The 19,678-nt window shown below is 40.8% G+C and overlaps 2 protein-coding genes across 5 annotated transcripts; one reads left to right on the top strand and one right to left on the bottom strand.

Moving 5' to 3' along the window:
* Positions 1 to 18: 18 nt before the first annotated feature.
* On the bottom strand, positions 19 to 10,013 carry u2surp (U2 snRNP-associated SURP domain containing). 3 transcript variants are annotated; one of them, XM_034560266.1, is made up of 26 exons: positions 9,936 to 10,013; positions 9,033 to 9,131; positions 8,806 to 8,920; positions 8,542 to 8,666; positions 8,370 to 8,440; positions 8,127 to 8,215; positions 7,951 to 7,986; positions 7,763 to 7,845; positions 6,953 to 7,118; positions 6,623 to 6,834; positions 6,176 to 6,219; positions 3,658 to 3,762; positions 3,497 to 3,563; positions 3,190 to 3,353; positions 2,909 to 3,071; positions 2,712 to 2,791; positions 2,530 to 2,617; positions 2,278 to 2,415; positions 1,964 to 2,153; positions 1,757 to 1,837; positions 1,594 to 1,645; positions 1,360 to 1,507; positions 1,144 to 1,254; positions 920 to 1,047; positions 655 to 831; positions 19 to 527 (listed from the first exon to the last, which is right to left on the bottom strand). In XM_034560266.1, exons 1-26 carry the CDS (start codon positions 9,978 to 9,980, stop codon positions 392 to 394), a joined length of 2,913 nt encoding a protein of 970 aa, XP_034416157.1. In that variant the 5' UTR covers positions 9,981 to 10,013; the 3' UTR covers positions 19 to 391. The 3 variants fall into 3 exon arrangements, with proteins under 3 accessions (XP_034416157.1, XP_034416159.1, XP_034416158.1); XM_034560268.1 differs by lacking the exon at positions 6,176 to 6,219 and having other exon boundaries at positions 9,936 to 9,993; XM_034560267.1 differs by lacking the exons at positions 6,623 to 6,834; positions 6,953 to 7,118; positions 7,763 to 7,845; ... (5 more) ...; positions 9,033 to 9,131; positions 9,936 to 10,013 and having other exon boundaries at positions 5,512 to 6,551.
* pcolce2b (procollagen C-endopeptidase enhancer 2b) lies at positions 9,325 to 19,132 on the top strand. Of its 2 annotated transcripts, XM_034560273.1 has the most exons (10): positions 9,325 to 9,398; positions 10,640 to 10,777; positions 11,440 to 11,548; positions 11,970 to 12,225; positions 13,313 to 13,437; positions 14,062 to 14,198; positions 14,291 to 14,454; positions 15,305 to 15,388; positions 17,543 to 17,710; positions 18,024 to 19,073. In XM_034560273.1, the coding sequence occupies exons 2-10, from the start codon at positions 10,704 to 10,706 to the stop codon at positions 18,152 to 18,154; spliced, it is 1,248 nt and encodes a 415-aa protein (XP_034416164.1). In that variant the 5' UTR covers positions 9,325 to 9,398; positions 10,640 to 10,703; the 3' UTR covers positions 18,155 to 19,073. The 2 variants fall into 2 exon arrangements, with proteins under 2 accessions (XP_034416164.1, XP_034416163.1); XM_034560272.1 differs by lacking the exons at positions 9,325 to 9,398; positions 10,640 to 10,777 and adding an exon at positions 10,997 to 11,136 and having other exon boundaries at positions 18,024 to 19,132.
* Positions 19,133 to 19,678: the final 546 nt, after the last annotated feature.

Consider the following 19,678-nt stretch of genomic DNA (forward strand, 5'->3'; position numbering starts at 1 on the left):
CTGAATGTCCACGCCATGTTTGATTTAAAAATGACATTTGTTTATTAGGAATCCTTTTCAATGTTAACTACAAAAACAAAATGACAGCATGAACATGACTATTGTCATAACACTCTGTTCGGTGTGGTCGACCACATGGATGAATTCCATTGGGAGGTGTTGGGGAATCAGGACACAAGCACTTTTTTTTGTACAATATAAAACAGTAATGGCCCCCATCCATTTTGATACACCTGATGGAAACCCATGCAACACGCCACTCTTCATTATCTATACATTAACATTTGGCAGAGATCTTCAGCTACCAAATCATTCAGTCAATCATTTATACAACAAAAGGGAAGAATGAAAAGGGAGGATATAGGCTGTTTGGGTTGAAAGAAAAGACGTGTCAGTGTTTGCTCTTCTTTGATTTTTTATGAGACCGGTGAGGTGACTTTGATTTGGAGCGGGACTTCTTCGCTGATTTCTTGGGCGTCTTGGAGCGCGACCTCCTGGATCGTTTGGGTGTGCGAGGTGAAGGTGACCTAGTGAGACAAACAGGATGGTTCAACTCTCCCAACCACACTGCAATTAATACAAGAACATCTGACTGTAGTTTTGCATGGCCAGACTTATCCCCACAGCGCTGACTAATGACAACATGCGTCTCACCTCTTTGAGGACTTTTTGCTGCTGGCTCTCGGAGAGTCTTTATGGGCGGAGCGGGAAGATGTGTCTTTAGAGTACGAGCGGTCGGAGCGTTCTGATCTTTCTGAACGGGGTGAGGATGACCGGCCTCGTCGGGTGCTACTCCTTGTTGGGCTGGGTGACCCACTGTGACGCCGCTTCCTATCAACCAGAGAGGAAGTTAAACAAATCCCATCCTTTATGAATTACACCTGAAGGGCTCGTTGAACCTGCCAACCGGTCATCGCACCTCTCTTTCCTGGTTGGCGTGTCGTCCTTTTCTTTTTCCTTCTTCAAATCCTTCAAACGGGCCTCAGCTTTCTCCTTCTCTTTCTTCTCCTTCTCTTTCTCCCGTTCAAGTTTCTCTTTTTCCTTTTCCTACGATAAAAAGGAACAATAAAATCAACCCAGTTTTGAATTTAAATGACTGTAGTTGATACCATCTAGTAAAATCTACAGAGCCCAACTTCATACCTTTTGTAGTAATTTGTCCCTGTAGTGCTCCACCTGCTCCTGAAGACTCTGCCCAGGCTTCTTGGGCCTTTTTCCAGACTCCAGCTCATCCTGGAACTTCATGACCTTAACCTAATAAAAGCAAAATGTTCAAAACAATGATTTTTATCTGCATGCAAAACATCATGACGTGCTAGGTCATGTAGTAATGGGGGGCTTCTTATAGTTATGAAGTACCTCTATTTCTCTGAGCTTTGTGCGTTTCTCTTCATTCATTTCAGACATTTTGACCTTAACATCCGAGTCCTCTCTGATGGGGTTTGAGTAGCTCTGATTATCTTCTGAGCGAGGGCTTCTGTCATCATAATCACTGTCCTCCTCATCCCTTCAGAGTTGGAAACAAAAGGTTACGGGTGCAGCGATGCATTTGCAGAAAACATTTTTTGCAGATAGCAAACAAATAAACCTTACTTTTTTGTTTCTTCTGGCTGCTCAAATGCTTCCCATTTTGAAGTTGTCACAGCTAAAGAGCAAACAAAAGTTAAAGCTGCAACTAAGAATGCAAACAACCACATTGGTGTCACCAATTTTCATGTGTTAAATGTCAGAGTTTAATGCCACCTAAATGTCTCACCTTGAGCTTGTAACTCTGCCTCATCCACCGCCTCCCATTTGGAAGGTGCTACCTTGAAGGTTGCCTCTTTGGATGGATCCACTATGAAAACCAGGAAAATAGCGAGAAATTTAGCAACTTTACAAGAGCTGCATACAATGGAGCATGTCGGACTGAAATCCTTAACCACCTCAAACAACAAACTGTGTTGGTCTCTGCATAACTCACAAGGTATCCCATCTATGTCTTCTTCCATTGGCTTGATAGGAACACCATCTAGGTCATCCAGGGGGGCTCCGTCAATAGGAGCTCCATCAATGGGCCCTGCGTCAATCGGCACCCCATCCACATCCTCCAGCAGAGTTCCATCTCCATAGTCTCCTATTGGAGCCCCATCAATGTCCTCTGCAGGCTCAGCCTGGACCAAAGATGGCACACACAAAAAACAATCAAGCTTGAGTAACTCAAGGGGTAGTGTTGGAAAGCAAAGTTACAGTATAGTTTAGAATATTATAATGGTCAAGTATTGTTCCATCATGTACCTCCACAATGACGACAGGGGGTTCCTTCTCTGCAGCGAGATTAACTAGACCCAGGAAGATGTTCTGCAGCTTGATGAGGAAGGGGTCTGGGTACACAGCCCAGTCCTCCCATGCCCGGAAACACGACATGACTCGTTGCTGCCACAAGGGAGAGAAGTAGAGGGATGGTTGAGTGACACCATGTTGATGACAAACAAATAGTGGGAAATCATTCCCGTTTAGTTTAATTTGCGAGTTTTGAATGTTCTGTACCTTAAAGTTCTCACTCTGAAGATGGCCCTGTATGGATTTGTATGTTGCGTTGAGGTCAGCAAAAATCTGGCATAGCTTTGTCTCAAAACTGTTGAGGGGCAAAGCATTATGGTGAATTTGAAAACATAAATAGGCGACCGTGGTATTCATATCTTAAATTGATAGCGCTGTGTAATACTCACAATTTTCTGTAGTAGGACGCATTGGATACTTTGGCTGATGAGTTGTACAGCACGTCAGAAACTAGATATAACCGTGCAATCTGAAATGTAGAAGAACATTTTATTATATTTGTTTCACAAGAAGATCTGCACAGAGTGTAATATTAATGGATGTCGTTGGCCCTTTTCCATGCAAAATAATTGCCGCTTCATCTTGCCTTCTTGGGAAGAGGGGTTTTGAGGATGGAGAGAGACTCTGCGACGCACTCCACAATCTCTTCAGCGGCTTCGGCGCGGCCGAGACAAAACAACATGGCTTCTGCTATGTCTCCCCTCCTGGGACTCATTCCACGCAACATCTCCTCTAGTTTGTCCCGCTCGCTGCAGAAATGAAGGGCAATAAATATGAATCTATCAAACTACAATAGCATTTATGCATAACATTTGATGACTCATGAGACGATACCATTTAAGACTACATTTTTTGAAATGGTCTTACTCCTCTTTCAAGCTGCCTTTCCTGATGCCCTCCTCATCTTCCTCCTCTTCCTCACCATCATCATAAGGACCATGGAGGTATGGATTAAGAGGCGGCGGATGCCACAAGGAGCCATTCTTAAACATCCTAAAGTCCTCTGTTTTCCATTTGATTGGTGCTTCACCCTGAGCAAGTAATTCACAGTTAATATCAAAACAAAACCTGCTGGAATGTGATCACATCATCATAATTAAATATGTCTTCCATGTGGGAAGAGTACCACTGAAACGTTATGCTCAAATCAAGCAAATGTATAATTTAAACAAACCTGTAGTATGGAGTAGATCTTCCACCGGTAGTATACATGTGCTGGGCTTTGGTTCTCAAATAGAAACCTGGAAGAAAAATCAGAAACATGAGCATGCAAATACTATTAACGACTAACATTTTAAAAAAGGTAACACATTACTGATGTGCAGTGGCGCTGACCTGTACATAGGATTGTTGATTTCTCTGTTCATGATCATGGCTTCAAACATTGGGCCTTCACGCACCACAAACTCGATCATTCGGTGGATGAGAGAGAGCAAATTCCTACAAGAAAAACACAGTTAAAGCAAACAGATTCAGACAGGCCTGACTTGACCACTACAAAAGCCTGTCTGCTAAAAGTTTCATTTTGCTTGGTGGTTTGACACTCAGAACAGCCGTCTCTGGACAGACCCGATGCATAATTAACAATTGTTGTTGGTCATCACTGAAGATGTGACATGCAGCAGGCTGTGACCGAATAGTACTTCTTGTAATGTGTCACTTAAATGACAAAATAACTAACTGTTCATTACTAATTGACTGTGACGGGTGAAGTGAAGCATATTTTAATAGACAACTGTCCAAGAGTGTCACATAACCAGGCATAAATCAAACGTAACTGAGCCTATGTATAACATCAATACATCAATTCTGCCAAAAAAAACAACTTAAATGACAACGAATGTTACAGTAATCCTTTCGATAACACTTTCTAGGACCCATGTCTATGATGCATGATAAAACATACTGATCATGCGTTATAATCGATACTTTAAGCCGACGGTAAGCAGAATCGAACCAGAGCCAGCTTGGGTTTGTTTTTACCCGTGAGTAAGACTCTATACTAATGTATAACACCAATAACTTAATCTGCATATAAAATATGGTCATCAACATCTTGGCAGTGACAACCATAACCCTTTAAACAGGTGAGTTATATTAAAATATTCCCGCTTTACATTGGTTATGAACGGGTATATTAGCTACAGAGACCAAACTGTTTTTGCACCAGGCTGTAAACATGTTTATTTCTACTGTAACAGTTGATATTTCAACATGTTTATGGAGATTAATTTGCTTTTGGAGTCAGACTCTGGAGGCTATTTGATGAACTGAAGGTTTTGGTTTTATTTCTCACCACCGGAGGTTACCGCCGCAATTTAAATCTATGCTTTACTTTTTAACCGCCGTGGTTGTCAAAACGATGATTAATACACCTATTTGACATGAGTATATATCACAAATGTTTGACCAATCGTTTTTGAAAGTTATCCAACGTGGTCATTATTAGCCATCAGAAAAGTGAAAGAAATATCATAAAATCTATATATTGATGACCACTTAAGATTATTGTGACGAAGAATTAGGAGTATTTACGACTGCCTGTAACTATAATTATATAGTGCTTTAAGCCAATTAATACGCATTATATAAATATATATAATGCATTATAGACATGGGAATCATAGAAAGTGTTACCAAATCTTCATAGTAATTAAGAAATATTGAAAAAACTAACAATTCAGGTAACAGTAGAAGTTTTTAAAGTATTTGATAAGTTCTTGCATCAAGTTTGTGCCCATGTTCTTTAAGGATACAGTGCAACATGTCTTAATTACATTGCACTGCATGGAGTCTTTCTTTGAAATCTTCCTAGATTCAAATTTCAAAAAATGGGCAGAAATTATATAAAAAAGGGCAACAAGTGACGCTGAAGAACTTGGGGAAGTAGGAGCGAGACATTGACAAGACACTGTATTCCCTGTAAAGTGTGGAAATACAGTGCCTCTCAATCCCCACTCATCTCCTGACTAAGTGACGTGAAGAAGAACCAAAGAAGTACAGGATTGATGGCCTTAATAGGCTAAACATGATATTTGCTGGTGGAGTTGGTAAAAACTGAAGACAGTGCAAATGAGATCACTTAAGTTCTTCTGTGACAATTTTGGGGAGATATATGGTGCAGGTTGCATACAAATGGCCTAAAGTGTCCGACAAGACAAAGGATGTCTTTCATTTGACAACACATACATTTACTTGTATTGGAGCCGATCATACCAATGGCGTGGTAAAATTCAGTATACTTTCCCAATCCATCCCATGATGCTTTTCAGGTCCCTCGCTGCTGCAGACAGTTCAACTTGTGCTGCTCACCAAGGCCAATGTCAAAGGTCATATATAGACTAATACTGGCAGGTTTGGATTTGTTGGCAGGGGCCAGATTTACTGAGCTCCTAATAGAGTGACAGAGGCCAAGGGGGTAGACGGTCTGAGTGAGCAATGGTTAGAAAGCTGGATTTCACAACTACAGATCTAGAATCAGCAGACTATGCATGTGGCAGAGAAACGTGCCAAAAGGTTGAAAAAAACAACACAATTAAATGTTTGTGTAGGGAGTGGAACTGTGATGGACTAAATTCATGATTAAATAAGCACTAAGATGATGTTTTTGCTACATACTGGAAAGGAAACATGAGTGATGGAGTGTGAAAGAGCAAGGTACAAAACAAATGTGTTGGTCAGTATTAGTCTATCTACTGATATGATGACATCGTACAACAGCCTCAACCATTGCTCACCCATACTGACCATCCCCTGTAGCATGCAGTGATCAATCGATCAAACTTTAGCTTCATTATGGGATGTTTTTTTTCTCTAAGTTTGTACACCAATTTAAAAAAAGAAAAACATGTACCTTTCTGTTGGGATAACCACTTTGACTATGGCTTGCGACAGAGTCTGTATATGAAGTCACATCAGATAATAAACATAGAATGTGAGTATTGTTAAAAGGCAACAGGTGAAAAATATAAAAAATGCATTTTAAAGTGCAAATAGACAACAACTTTCCTTTACTGCCGTCAGTTTGACTAATGGCCAAATACCCCTGACACTGGATTTATTAACAATAAAAACCTCTCTGTAACACTGAGCATTTTTCCACAAGCTAACATTTTCTTATACCCACACTTTGATTTATAGTGCAAAACTAGTTTAATTCAGCAAGACAAAAACTATTACTTACATAAATGGAATAAAACATGTACTGACTGCTCATTATTAAGGCTAACATCTAACCAGCTGAATTAACAAAACACTGCCATAACCCATGAGAAAAGCCTAGGCTGGCATGCTGAGTTACCTTCTCAAACTCCTCCTTGTTTTTAGGTGGAGGAAGCATGGGAGCAGTGGGGTTCTTTAACCTCTCCCGGGGCTGTGCATTGAAGGGTAGGCCAGAGGGAGGTGGTGGGAGTGTGTGCTCCATCATGGAAGGAGGGATGTAGATGGGGTGGGGTGGGATGGGTACACCTTTACCCCATCCTAATTTCATCTCAAAGTTCATTATCATCTTTCCTGTAAAGGGAGTACAAATATAAATGAATACAAATATACACTACTGCTTAACAGTTTGGGGTCACCTGTTAAATTGATAATTTAAACAGTATAATTGAGAGATATATATTTATATTACCATTTAGGTTCTTGAGTGCTCGCTCAGCATCCCTCCTGTTCATGAAAGCCACAAAACCACAGTTCCTCTCCCGAGCCCTCTCCTCGTCTGTTCTCGGCCACATGATCTTCACACTGGCCAGCGGACCATAACGGCCGAACTCTTGACACAGCATCTCCTCATTCATCTAACATTTAAAAGATATCCACGTATGTTATTACTTCATGAATTGACATTGGCTAATATCTGCACAACATAACCACTTGAAATTTTGTTTCGTTTTTTAAGTTGGCCCATAGCAAAGCAACCAGCGCTGTCAAAATAAGACAAAATTGACGTTTAAATATTCATCCTTAAAAAAAAACAGGTTTGAACTACTTGAATATTGTTGTTTGACCATTATATCCATGGCACTGTGTCCTAATTGGCCGCGAGTGACGCAGCACGCTGATGTCTTGTTTCCATTTATTCATTTCACAAAAAGAAAGCAGTGCAATGGACACGAGTAATCTATACGATACCTCTTCATTTTACTACAAAAACCTAATAAAGGGCGAGCTGAATGAGAGAGATCAGTGAACTGAAAGTGTCCTACTTGATGTTGAGTTTACTGTATGTAATTTCCAGTATACTTATTTTTTCACAATTTATAAATAATTTGTTATATATTTGAATATACATGTTTTGTATAATACATATTACAATTTTTTGTTGACAGCAGTAAAAAAGTAACAGGCTCAAATCATGCCCTCCTGATGACAGCAAAGCTATGTCAGTCAGTGCTTTAGTGTTTCTTTTCACCACTTCATATATGTTTGGGTACAAATTCACCTGTGGATTGATGTTTCCGAGATACAAGTTGGTAGTGGATGGGTCTCCAACATCATGGGAACCCGGCGCACAATCATCCAAAACTAAAGAAACAGAAAAGAGAAGATTTTCCTTTGGTGTTTGACAGGACAGCATATTTTCTTTGCAAGATGAGGATATTCACAGCCACTATAATGAGTTAAAATTACCACTGGACGGACGGTTTCTTCTTGAAGAACCATCCGCTAAAAGAAGCAGAAGCGCAGTATAAATTTCCAGGCAAAAGTGGACATGGATGGGGACTAGGTGGAGTAAGGCGTGCAGGACAGCGCTATTTCAGACAAAGTTAGTACATGAAACAGTCATGAAGCTTTAAGACACTTACATGAGCGTCTTCCGTCCGTGCCCGAGAGAGGTTCGAAGCGACTAACACGTCCTTTCAGCTTGTGTCTTTCATCCCTTTCTTCCTGTATTCTGTAAGAATCAGCAAGCAAAACAATTACACACAACCTATTTTCAAATTACATTCATACTTTTGGAACCGCATTCATTCCCAACCGTAACACCTGGGAACATTCGTTTCCACTACCCTAAACAGTTAAAATGTCCAAAAGGTTACTATACTTACTGTTTAAGTTCTTCTTTGAAGAGCTCCAAGTTGCTCTTCTTCTTTTCCTTCTCAGCATTTTTCTTCGCAGACTGAAATACACGTGGAAATAATATAAGCACAATCAAAAACACAGCATCATTAACTACGGCATTTACAGGAGAGGCTGCTTGTTGCCAGCGATAGTACTTACATGTCTTTTGTCTATTGGTACAAACTGAGCTGGGGTTTCCAAAGGCAAAAAGCTTTTTGGTTGGTTCTCGAAACGTGACTTGGGCTTGTACAATTTTCCTTTCTTCTCATCCGCAGCGGCCTCCTCTGAAAGGTGAAAGAGTGTATTTGTTCTGTATTCCACTAAAAGTACATTAAGTCATGAATGGAGGACGTTGAGAACTGAGATTCTGCCCAAACACACAATGCAATTTTACACTTAATGGAGATAATAGAAATGTTGTACCTTTTGATGCATTTGCAATACCACCGCGGACAAAGGCCTTGACTTTGCCCTCCCCTCCTCCTTCAAAAGCAGCAAGAAACTCCTCATAAATCTCTGCCGCTGCCCGCTCATCCTCCTGAACACAGAAACCAGTGTCAAAGTAAATAAACACATGTATCATCTAACAGACAAGCCAGTTACCACAGATCATATAGACAATTGTCTTTGGAAAGGTAGACACTACTTACTTTTTTCTTTATGTCATCTTGTTCCTTCTTGCTTAGGGTCCTCTTTGCCACAGCCATTTTGCCAATGCTGAAAGACTTCAATTTGCTCTCAAGCAACGCCTGTCGATGTAAACAAACCGTGGTTAGCTTTCAACAGGTATTTCGTAGTCAGGCAATTTAACGCTAAATGTGAGTGCATATGACATGTACAATATTACTCAAAATAGTGTTCATTCTTATTAGTTAGATTGAGAAAGTGTGACAGCGATCATGTTGACAGGGAGGTTACGCGGGATCCACTACCGGAACAACTCGCACTGCAACGCAAAGTGGGCTGTGTCCACTTGTGGCTCGCAAACCATCGGCCAGACCTTCGACGGCTATTATGTACGTTGCAAATACTGCATATGTTAAACTTAGTTGCATCCGGACATCAGGATGTAACAAATACAACCGAGCAAAATGACCCGGAGGCCTAAACAAGATGCTGCAGCGCCACCGACTGAACGCATTAATCAGCGGAAGACTGAAACAAGGACCCAGCTAAAGCTCAAATATTGTTAGGCCCGACTTCCAAAACATTACATTGAACCACTTCTTCTTAATTCAAACATGGATTAACTAAACTTTGTTAAAATGTCTCGCTTTATCACCATCAGCTTGTGAGCTAAGCTAACAGTACTTAACAGAGTCAACCGCTCCGACTAGACCTTCTTCTTAGCTACATCGCTTAGCTAAACTAGCCAGTGTGGATAGCTTTAGCACGTTGGTGGCTAGCTACCACCATTGCGCATTCTCGTAACTCGAGTCTCCTGCGTGCTTTACATAGATAAATAGTCACGGTTGTTCAGGCATACTAATATTGACATCGTTTCATTGCAACAGAAAATGCCTAGCTAATGCAAGTACAAACGGTAAATTCACCTTCGCGCTAGCTTTCTGAGAGCCACCAGGCGTTCGATCCGCCATCTTTTGTGTGACTAAAATAAAATCGATCGTCGATTACATGATAGCGGCAAATGTGAAACTCCAGGCGACACAATCAATCATCGAATCAATGATGGGCTAAACTTATTTTCACTATTACTCTTTGATGGTGATATTCACATGAACAACACACAACAAAAGCAAGTGGAGCCGTTCATGAAAATGTGCAATGGTTTTTAGAGACAATGAGATCTAATTTTACATGATCAATTACTTTTACCATTTTACAATTGTTTTTAATTGGATGTCACAAGGATGCACGATCTTAATCCGTAGAGTCATTTAATTGGTGTATGAAAATAACAGAGAATTTGTGTAAGACTGTTTAATGGTATTTTCATATTATACAGCTCTGATATGAGCGATATAAAGTATGTGCCAAGTAGCTGCTTGTACCATGGTTAGTCCAGCAGGTGGTGCTCTCCTCTCTATCGCTCTCATTGTATATCTATCTCTATCTACAAGTATATGTTACCGTTAGAATAACATTATTCTGACAACATCCAGCCTACGGCTATACCTATTTGAACATATTGTTTAATGATGCTTAAAGCTGGTATAAAATGTTTTTAAAAAACAAGCTGCCACAGGTATATCCTCTCTCACATCTGCCAGTAAACTGTTTGTTTCTCTCATTGCAGGCACATGTGATCTCTGCCATATGTATGTGGTCCATAATAAGATGGAATCTCAAACCACTCATGTATGACTTCGGGAGACAAGTTTATTCATGCTACCTCCTTCAAGGTGTTTCAGACCAGGTGTCGTAGGAAACTAATGTGAGAACTCAAACCCTCGCACTGCTTCTGTAATTTTTTTTTCTTTTTTCTTCTTCTTCTTCTTCTTCTTTTTTTTTTTTTTTAAAGCAGCAGCCTGTGCTCGGTCCCTCCTTCCACGCAGAACAAACGCTATATTCATCTGCTCCGGTTTGCAGTTATACAGAAACTCCCTGCAGGAACTCCTGGGGAGCCTACTTTGCGCCACCGTCTGAGCAGCCGAACACAAAGCCATTCATGTCACGGGGCGAATACAGGCGAAGAGCCTGCTCCGGTAACACAACTATGTGGAGAACATGCAGCATTTTTTGCGCATGGAGTCTACTGTTCTTGACAGAGGTTTGCGCGCAGTCTCAGCGGAGGTATACACCTTTTATTGTATTTATTTATGTTCAATCGATTGGAAAGCTTTATGAGTGAGCGAGGTGTCGAGGATCTGCTGTGGCGTGTGGACTGTGGAGAAGCAGCATCAGTGGACTGGAGTTTATTTCGAGGAATCTCTCCGCAGTCCGGAGTGCCTCCAGTCAGGACATGTGGCGCATTTAATGAAGTCTGCGTTAAATCCACCACAGGCTGTCGTTAACGTTGAAACATGTCTATTGCTTTCACACACCTTCAACATTTGATATTTATGTAAAATAGAAAACCTTCTCTCCCCCATCTAGACCAACCTTCACTTGCGGCGGAAACATTACAGGGGACTCTGGAGTCATCGGGAGCCAGGGGTACCCAGGAGTTTACCCTCCAAATACCAAATGTGTGTGGAGAATCACAGTGAGTCCAATTTCATGTTCACGTTTAGCTTTCATAGTCTAGAATAATGATGATGATAACATTGAAAGCTAAATTGTTATTTAAGAACACAGCAAACAGCACAATATAATGATGTGATTCTCTAACTCCAAACTCCCAATTTCCTTCTAAAAATACTCAACCACAGCCACCTTAATGCGGGTTTTGCAGACTGGCTCCCTCCATTACATTACTGTGGAATTAAAGTCGAGGTGTTGGCTGGACCAAGTTGCACATTTTGCCTTTACATAAGTCAGACCTACTGTTAAAAATATGTTGTTAGTGTCTGCAATCTCATGTGGAGAACATAGTTTTACATCATTAAAAAAAATAAAAATACATTCAACTGCTCTCATATTGATATACGTGTAACCCTGTTGCCCTCTTGTTAATTCACACCCAGGTCCCTGAGGGAAAGGTGGTGGTCCTGTCATTCCGCTTTATTGACTTGGAGAACGACAACCTGTGCCGCTATGACTATGTGGATGTTTACAGCGGCCATGTCAGTGGGCAGAGACTTGGTCGCTTCTGTGGGACGTTCAAGCCAGGAGCCCTGGTTTCCACGGGCAACAAGATGCTCTTACAGATGCTATCTGATGCCAACACAGCTGGGAGTGGCTTCCTGGCCGTTTTCTCTGCTGCCAACCCACATGAAAGAGGTAGGCAAACATGGGAAGAAGAAGCTTCGAGAATAGCTTTGGCATGCTGGCTCTTATGTTGCTGTCCTACACGTATAGGTGCCAAGGTGTAGAGAATACCCAAGCATGTAAAAGCCAAACACGTGGGACTGCGTCTTAGCCAGGACTGATACTGGCCTAGGAGTGGGTCTGTGTTGGCATGGGGTCAGTCTCTAAAAAAACAATTAACAAGGCTGTACAACACAAGATGCTTCAGTGAGGTCATTGCACAGTCCCACTATACCCAGATGGACAGAGACAAAAATGACTTCCTCAAGCATAATTCAGTTTCTAGGCATGCAGAGGTGCAGTAAAACAAAAGGAAGTATAGGTTGTTTTCAAGTCAGTAAAAAACGGTGAGCTATGGGTTTAAGGTTCCAAAAGGGAGGACTATCTTAACTCTTTTCGCAGTATGATGTGGAATTTCTCACTGACACTTTTGGAACACTTTAGGAGAAGGCACAAGTCAGAAGTATTACTTAGAGTTGAATGAGCCTCTTCCTCTCCGCAGGGTTGCAAAGTCACTTCTTCCGCTTTTGTGGAATTTGAATGGCTGGTGCTCTGTACCCAAGGAGCGGACAGCTGAATGTCTATTAACCGGCCGGTCTGGCTCTACACGATGGATGGAAGTGGACTGCTGCCATACCGTCTTTTAGCGTTGTCACAACTGTACGGCACAACATTTGTTAAGTGCCTATTTTTGTCACTGTGCTAACTTGTACTTCTTCATGTTGGAAAGAAAACATCAATTTAAGTGTATGTTACAATGAAAACAGGTCTTCAAGAGATGTAGTCTGAAAAACTTTGGAAGCATACCGTCTTTTTGAAATTGTCCTCTGCACAGGACTGAGGACCGACTTACTTTTTAGGGTGCACATAATGACAAAGAAGGCAATGAGAGCTCCTATTACAGTCGTGGGTCATTACAGATCATATAATCAGATCATATAATGTTCCTGGTTAAGAATGATGATACCATCTGGATCATTCCCTTTTAAAGGACATGACTGATATTTTGCAGATAATTCCTGGTGACTCTCCAAGGTTAATATATGTCATTACTCCACAGGGGACCAGTACTGTGGAGGTAGATTGGACAAGCCCTCTGGGACCTTCAAAACACCCAACTGGCCTGAGAAGGACTATCCAGCTGGAGTCACCTGCTCCTGGCACATAGTTGCACCAAAGAACCAGGTCAGAGTGTTCAAAAATATATTCATTTAATTTTATTCTTACTAAAAGGAGATGTTAAATGAATACAGATATTGGCAAATGCACCTATTGAACAGCTTAACCAATTATAGATAAATGAAGACACTAATTAATCCGTTTGGCAACAGTAACTCACTGATGGTCCATGTAAACACTTTTCAGAGCCCAAGTGTGGTGTTGTGGTTGAATAAATGAGTCTCATGTGAAATAAAGCATAACACATGTATGACAAGTCTTGGGGAATACTGCTGCATATGTGGAAAAAGTTGTATAAAGCCTTTCGTGACTCTAGCATAACAACCCCTGAATTGTGGGTGATGTAGGGATCAGAAGAATAATGCATGGACAAAAAATAAATATCTCTAGTTTTTCTGTGTTGATTTGGATGCTTTTTAAACTGTCCTACATGAGTACAACATTGTTGTTGGAGTGCATTGCTAAATTGTGAAGCACTCTTTTAGGACATGTGCAATGGGTGTGGAACAAGACTACATCATCCCACAAATGATAGGGTACCCTTTCGTCAACCAGCCTACCTCGATAGCCCGGCTACAAGCTTTTGTTGCATGAAAGAATATTTTCTTTGTGGTGTGTCTCCTGCGGCAGATTATTGAAATCAAGTTTGAGAAGTTTGACGTGGAAAGGGATAACTACTGCCGCTACGACCACGTCTCCATCTTCAATGGGGCAGAAATCAACGATGCCAAGAGAATTGGCAAATACTGTGGAGACAGCCCCCCAGCGTAGGTGATTCTGATTTTATTTTCACTAAAACGTCCATCCTAGGAATTACTCTGACTTTACACGCCGTCTGCTTGTCTGCGTTTCTTTGCAGGCCAGTGTTCTCAGATGGGAACCAGCTCCTCATCCAGTTCCTGTCAGATCTCAGTCTAACCGCAGACGGCTTCATTGGACACTACAAGTTCAGACCAAAGAAATTCCCCATCACCACGATGCCACCCACCACTACCACACAGCCAGTCACCACCAGGCCCATACGTAGGTAGCAACTTTTATCCAATAAAAACATCTAGAGGTCTTCTAACATCTGTCTTTGTTGATGCAGCTAAGAGACAAGCTGGCTTTGCACTACTGGATTCTCCTTCCAGCATGTGGGGTTCGTCTTTCTCTTTGAGAGCAAGGGAAATCTGCAATCTGAAAAGAAGAAGTGAAGTGTACTGCTAGAGTCCTCTTAACACCATTTATGGTTAAGAAGTCTAACCATTTTATATAAAATGGGTAAAAGTGGTCCGTTAAACCAAAAAAAAAGGTCACGCTAAACTGGATCTTCACAATTTGATGCGCAGTTGTGATGCATCATTCTCAGTTGTGCAAAGAGTGAATATAAAATACATTCCTGGAGACTGCAGGTCCTGTTGCACAAACACAACATGAAACTGTCTTTTGCTCACCTTTCTCTTTGTGCATAGTTCATATATAATGTGGGCATGTGTCTAGTTTTCATACTCAAACTCACATTCCTCAGAGTTATTTCTCTTAGTCAAGCCAGGTTATTTTGGCGTCTCCCTGCCATGATGTCATACTGTGACAGTTGCTTTCTGGTTGGTTTATCATTCCTGACTTTTCCTTCTCCAGCAAGAATAATATTGAGACTGTCACCTTGTATTTTCTTGGTTCTTTGCTTTATGGAAACTGATTCTGCACTGTAAAAACAGATTATCTCGCTAGTTTACACACTTGCACATTCTCTCCTTTGGAGAGACTCTTGTGTTCCTGAGAACAATCTGTAAATGAACCACAGTAGAATGCAACCATAACGTACACACTTGCATCACTGGCAGGCCAAAATAAAGAGACTGAATGTTCTTGTGTATGTGTGCCCCTGCAGCTCTGAAGTACTCTGTAGCCCTCTGCCAGCAGAAATGCAAAAGACGAGGAACACTTGAGAGCAATTACTGCTCCAGCAATTTTGGTAAGAACATCAGTGCTTATTGCAATTAATTTGAACCAAATAACCGTGAGTCCCTGATATGTCCCACCTCTGATAATGTTATTACTGTACATATTTACTGTTATTGTAAATACATGCAAAGTAAAAACCATAACAGTACACATTCTTCAAGGATTCACAACAGCACCGGGAGCCAAATTCCCCCTAACAAGCAGTTTACAGTCCTGATCATGTCACTATTTGCTCCTCTGATTTCTCACTGCGCATCTCAAAGACTTCCTTGATAGCCTGTCAAGAAGTGAAGGAGTGTTTACATACAGTAGGACACAGTTACATCCAGTGTAAACACACACACACACACCTCTGACTGTGGGTAAACTGTATAAATGAGTGTGTTGATTCAGACTCGGCCTCCGTTTGCTACTCTCCTGCTCTCTGATGTTTTCCACCATTTGAGATGTTTACCACATGTGTTAGGTTGGCATTTTCAAAGCGTTCACTTGGAATTGCATCGGGGAACTGAGGAAAGGCAAGTGACGTGGTGGTGCGTGTGGACAAAGGGACCCGTGGGATGTGGCGGTGGAGTCAGCACACAATATGTGACAACACATTTGAATGAAGTGGCGAGACGACTGATAGTTCCTCTAATTAACACTTAAAGCCATCACTGTTGCTATTGTTTAATCCTATAATGTGATATATGAGCTTTTAAATGTTTAAAGCCGTTTCCTGGTCTATATAACAATAGCATCAGATATAATAAGATTACATTAAACAGGCAGTCCTCTGGCTATTCTCCTCCCTGTCAGGAAATGAAACAGTGAGGAAGTCCAGACATATTGGTATCATCAATGCAAAGAATCCTGTTCCTACTGAATGAAACGTGATTCCCTCTCACTCCGCTGGCTCCGCTGTCACTGCTAAAGGTCAGGTCCAGACAACAAACTGTATTTTTGTTGTACTTTTGAAGAGCTGGATAGACTAAACTGGAAATGACTCACCCATTTGTGAGCATAACCGAATATAAAAATTAATTGTGCTGTGAGATACAGTAGTTAGCAATTCTGTATTCAGACAAATTAACAAGTTACAACTTTTTAGTGTCTTTGTTTTGTTTACCAGTGTCCCAAAAGACAAACATTACACATAATAACACATACATGTAAAACATGTTAGCTGTCTGGTGGACAATTATGATATCACACATTTAACTTGTCACAGACAAGGTCATATCCTGGAAATACTTAACTTTGAAAGTCTTGTTATTTCCGTAAGTGATATACTTGATGTGTCTTTCTGAGTTTGAAGGAGCTACTAGCTCATGGATGGATGAAGGAGCCATAAAAGGTAAAAAGGGGAGTTTTGAAAGCCTGTAATGATAATGATGAGAGGCCGTGCTGTTAATTCACCATGACGTCTTTACAGACGAGCAGTAGTAGTACGCACACATTGATCACATTTATGTTGGATTATTGATGACGACAATAAAAAAGCAGATTCCCTTCACTACAACTAGGTCTATGTTAAATTCCCCTCTTTAAATTCCAGGATCCCCTTTCTCTGATACACACATTAGTCTTACAACTCTAAATAAAATGGCGATTCCATGACTTTTTCTCTCGAGCCGGACTGAAATCTTTGGCTTCAAGTATAATAACATGACTATTTTAACTATCAAATGGATTGTCATGAAATGTGGTGAAGATATTGTTGTGGCATGAATTGTAATAACTTTTGGGATCCCCTGACATTCTCATCAGCCTCAGCTGTACTTTGTGCCTAGTCATAATTAGCTTATGTCAGCATGCTAACATGCTAAAATGTTACCATGCCGGCATTTAGCTGAAAGCACCAGTGTGCATAAGCACAGCCTCACCAGCCTGTAATCGTGTTATTGACCTTCTGATATGAGTTAGCGATATCTTCTTTTACTCAACGTGTCATTATGCTGTCGCTATGCTTCAATGTTTGGCTTTTGTTTTAACCACATTCCAGAAACTTGCGGTAGAGATGATTTTGCAGTTCAGAGACATCTCTAGATCCATGGGCTTTATCCTTGTTTATAAGGAAGTGTGTGTTCATGAAATGCACACAAATTGTCTTCAAGTGGTAGACTATTTTAGTGGATTTCCATGTATATGTTTATTTGTGTGTGCCTGTGTGTGTCTATGACAGTGATAACTGGGACAGTCATCACCGCTGTGATGAGAGGAGGAAGTATGTACGCCACCGTCTCCATCATCAACGTGTATAAAGAAGGCAGTCTGACCATCCAGCAGGCAGGAAAGACCATGAGCACCAAGATCATTATCCTGTGCAAGAAGTGTCCGTTTATCAGAAGAGGTGAGTCGCTTCGTCAAATTGGCACACAAAAAAGTATCTATATCCAGATGATGATAATCTATATAAAGTTCCTGGCTCTGAATAACTTATGGCTCTGAGTTTGCCTCCGTTGCTGTGCCGTCACGCTCAGTTGATAGAGTTTGCCCCAAAGTGTGAGGTGAGCGGCAGAACTCACTGTCCAAACAGTCGCAACATTAGATATGTTTATATGTATGCATATAAACATATGGTATACAGACCCGCCGCTTGGAGATTCTGAATGTCTCTGCCGTTCCGCCACTGCATTCAGGTTTTTTGTGTGTGACCTCACCAGGCTTGAACTACGTCTTCATGGGCCATGTGGACGAGGAGGGCCGGGGGAAAATCACCCCTCAGCACTTTGTTATGCCGTTCAAGACAAAGAACCAGAAAGGACTCAACGTTCTGAAAAACAAGCGGTGCTGAGTCCCAGTATCGCGGAGGACTTCCACTGGACTCAGCTGTGGATGGAAACAATCAAGCGAAAAATGATCTCCATCTCAACAACACAAACGCAGGCCAAAAACATAATTGAATCTGGATGCAAAGACGACAGAACAAAAACATAAAATCTACATTATTCATTCACTTAAGCGCAACAAAGTTGTTTGTGTTTATTAATTTAGCTGCAGATCACATGTATTTAGAATAAACAAGAAGACATTGTACTTCTACTCTATTTTCAACCTCAGACTAATCAGCAACCAATTGAGTTGTTCCACAGCCCAGTCTCACTCTGCCTAGTCACCTTCCTGGTATGCCCTGAGCAGGAATTTAAATTGTAGCCAGTAACAGGAGCCCCGAATATCAAGTATCGCGATTCACACAGATGTGCTTCATAAAACAAACATTACTCAGTTTAAAACTTCCAGTGTCCACATCTGACCGTGTCCTGTGATGGTACTATTCATTTCACATTTTTCCACAGTCTACTTTTCAGTTGTTTCCCTTTGAGTGAATAAACAGTGGGATTTATTATTTAGTATGCATTAAACAAATATAGTCTTCAATTTCCTAAGCCTAATATCCATAGCGGATTTGTCACAGCTGATTGTTGTATTTTTTTTAATGACGGTAGTCTGGAGTTAATTTTTGTGAGTTCTATTTGAATGGCCAGGATTTGGTCGTTTTTAAGTGATGAAAAGTGCAATATTTAATATGTATGTGATTCTTTTTGAAAGATTGTATGCTGGTTTTATGTGAAACAAATGATGAACTTCCTAGCTAAAGCTCTTTTTCTTTAGCTTGTTTACAGATGCAAAGCACCGCTACCAGCATACATCATTTACTTGTTTTTTTTAAAGGCAGAGGTATGAAATGAACAAATATTTTCATATGAAAAAGTCTGTGAATATTATTTATATTTTATTGTTTTCATCTTCCCAAATAAAACTCCTTTAACATATTCCTTATGTGTCGCTGCCTTTGTACGAGAACTTTCAGCTGGAAATCGAATAATGCCAAATAATATGTTGAGAGGTCAAGGCAGCTTGTGCTAAGCCAGAGAACGGGTCAGGTGTGCAATGTGACTCCAACGTGGACTGGACCGCTGGGCGGTGGACCGTTTCCATGGCTTTCTCAACTGAGCGGCCAAATATCAGTTTTCAAGGAGAGGAATCAAAAAGTAACAAAAAGCAGCATTTGTATTCAGCAAAATCAGTTCTTTATGCCATTAAATTAATGTTTCCATAAATTGTTTCATTGTTTTTCTGTTGAAAACCATAGTTTCCTTTATTTACAAAAAGGTTGAATAGCTGATTAATACATACGGGAGGCTTTGGTTGAGAATATATATATTTATATATATATATATTTCTAGTTAAGGTCCAGGTTTAAAAGTTGCCTCTGACTCAAAAGAGCAGAGTTCTTTGCACATGCTCGGATCACACAGCATCCCAGAAAAATGAGAAGCAGAGGTTTTGTCAAGAGGAGAGGAGAAAGTGGAAGTGA

Source organism: Cyclopterus lumpus, chromosome 20 (assembly GCF_009769545.1).
Source record: "Cyclopterus lumpus isolate fCycLum1 chromosome 20, fCycLum1.pri, whole genome shotgun sequence".
Lineage (NCBI taxonomy): Eukaryota > Metazoa > Chordata > Actinopteri > Perciformes > Cyclopteridae > Cyclopterus > Cyclopterus lumpus.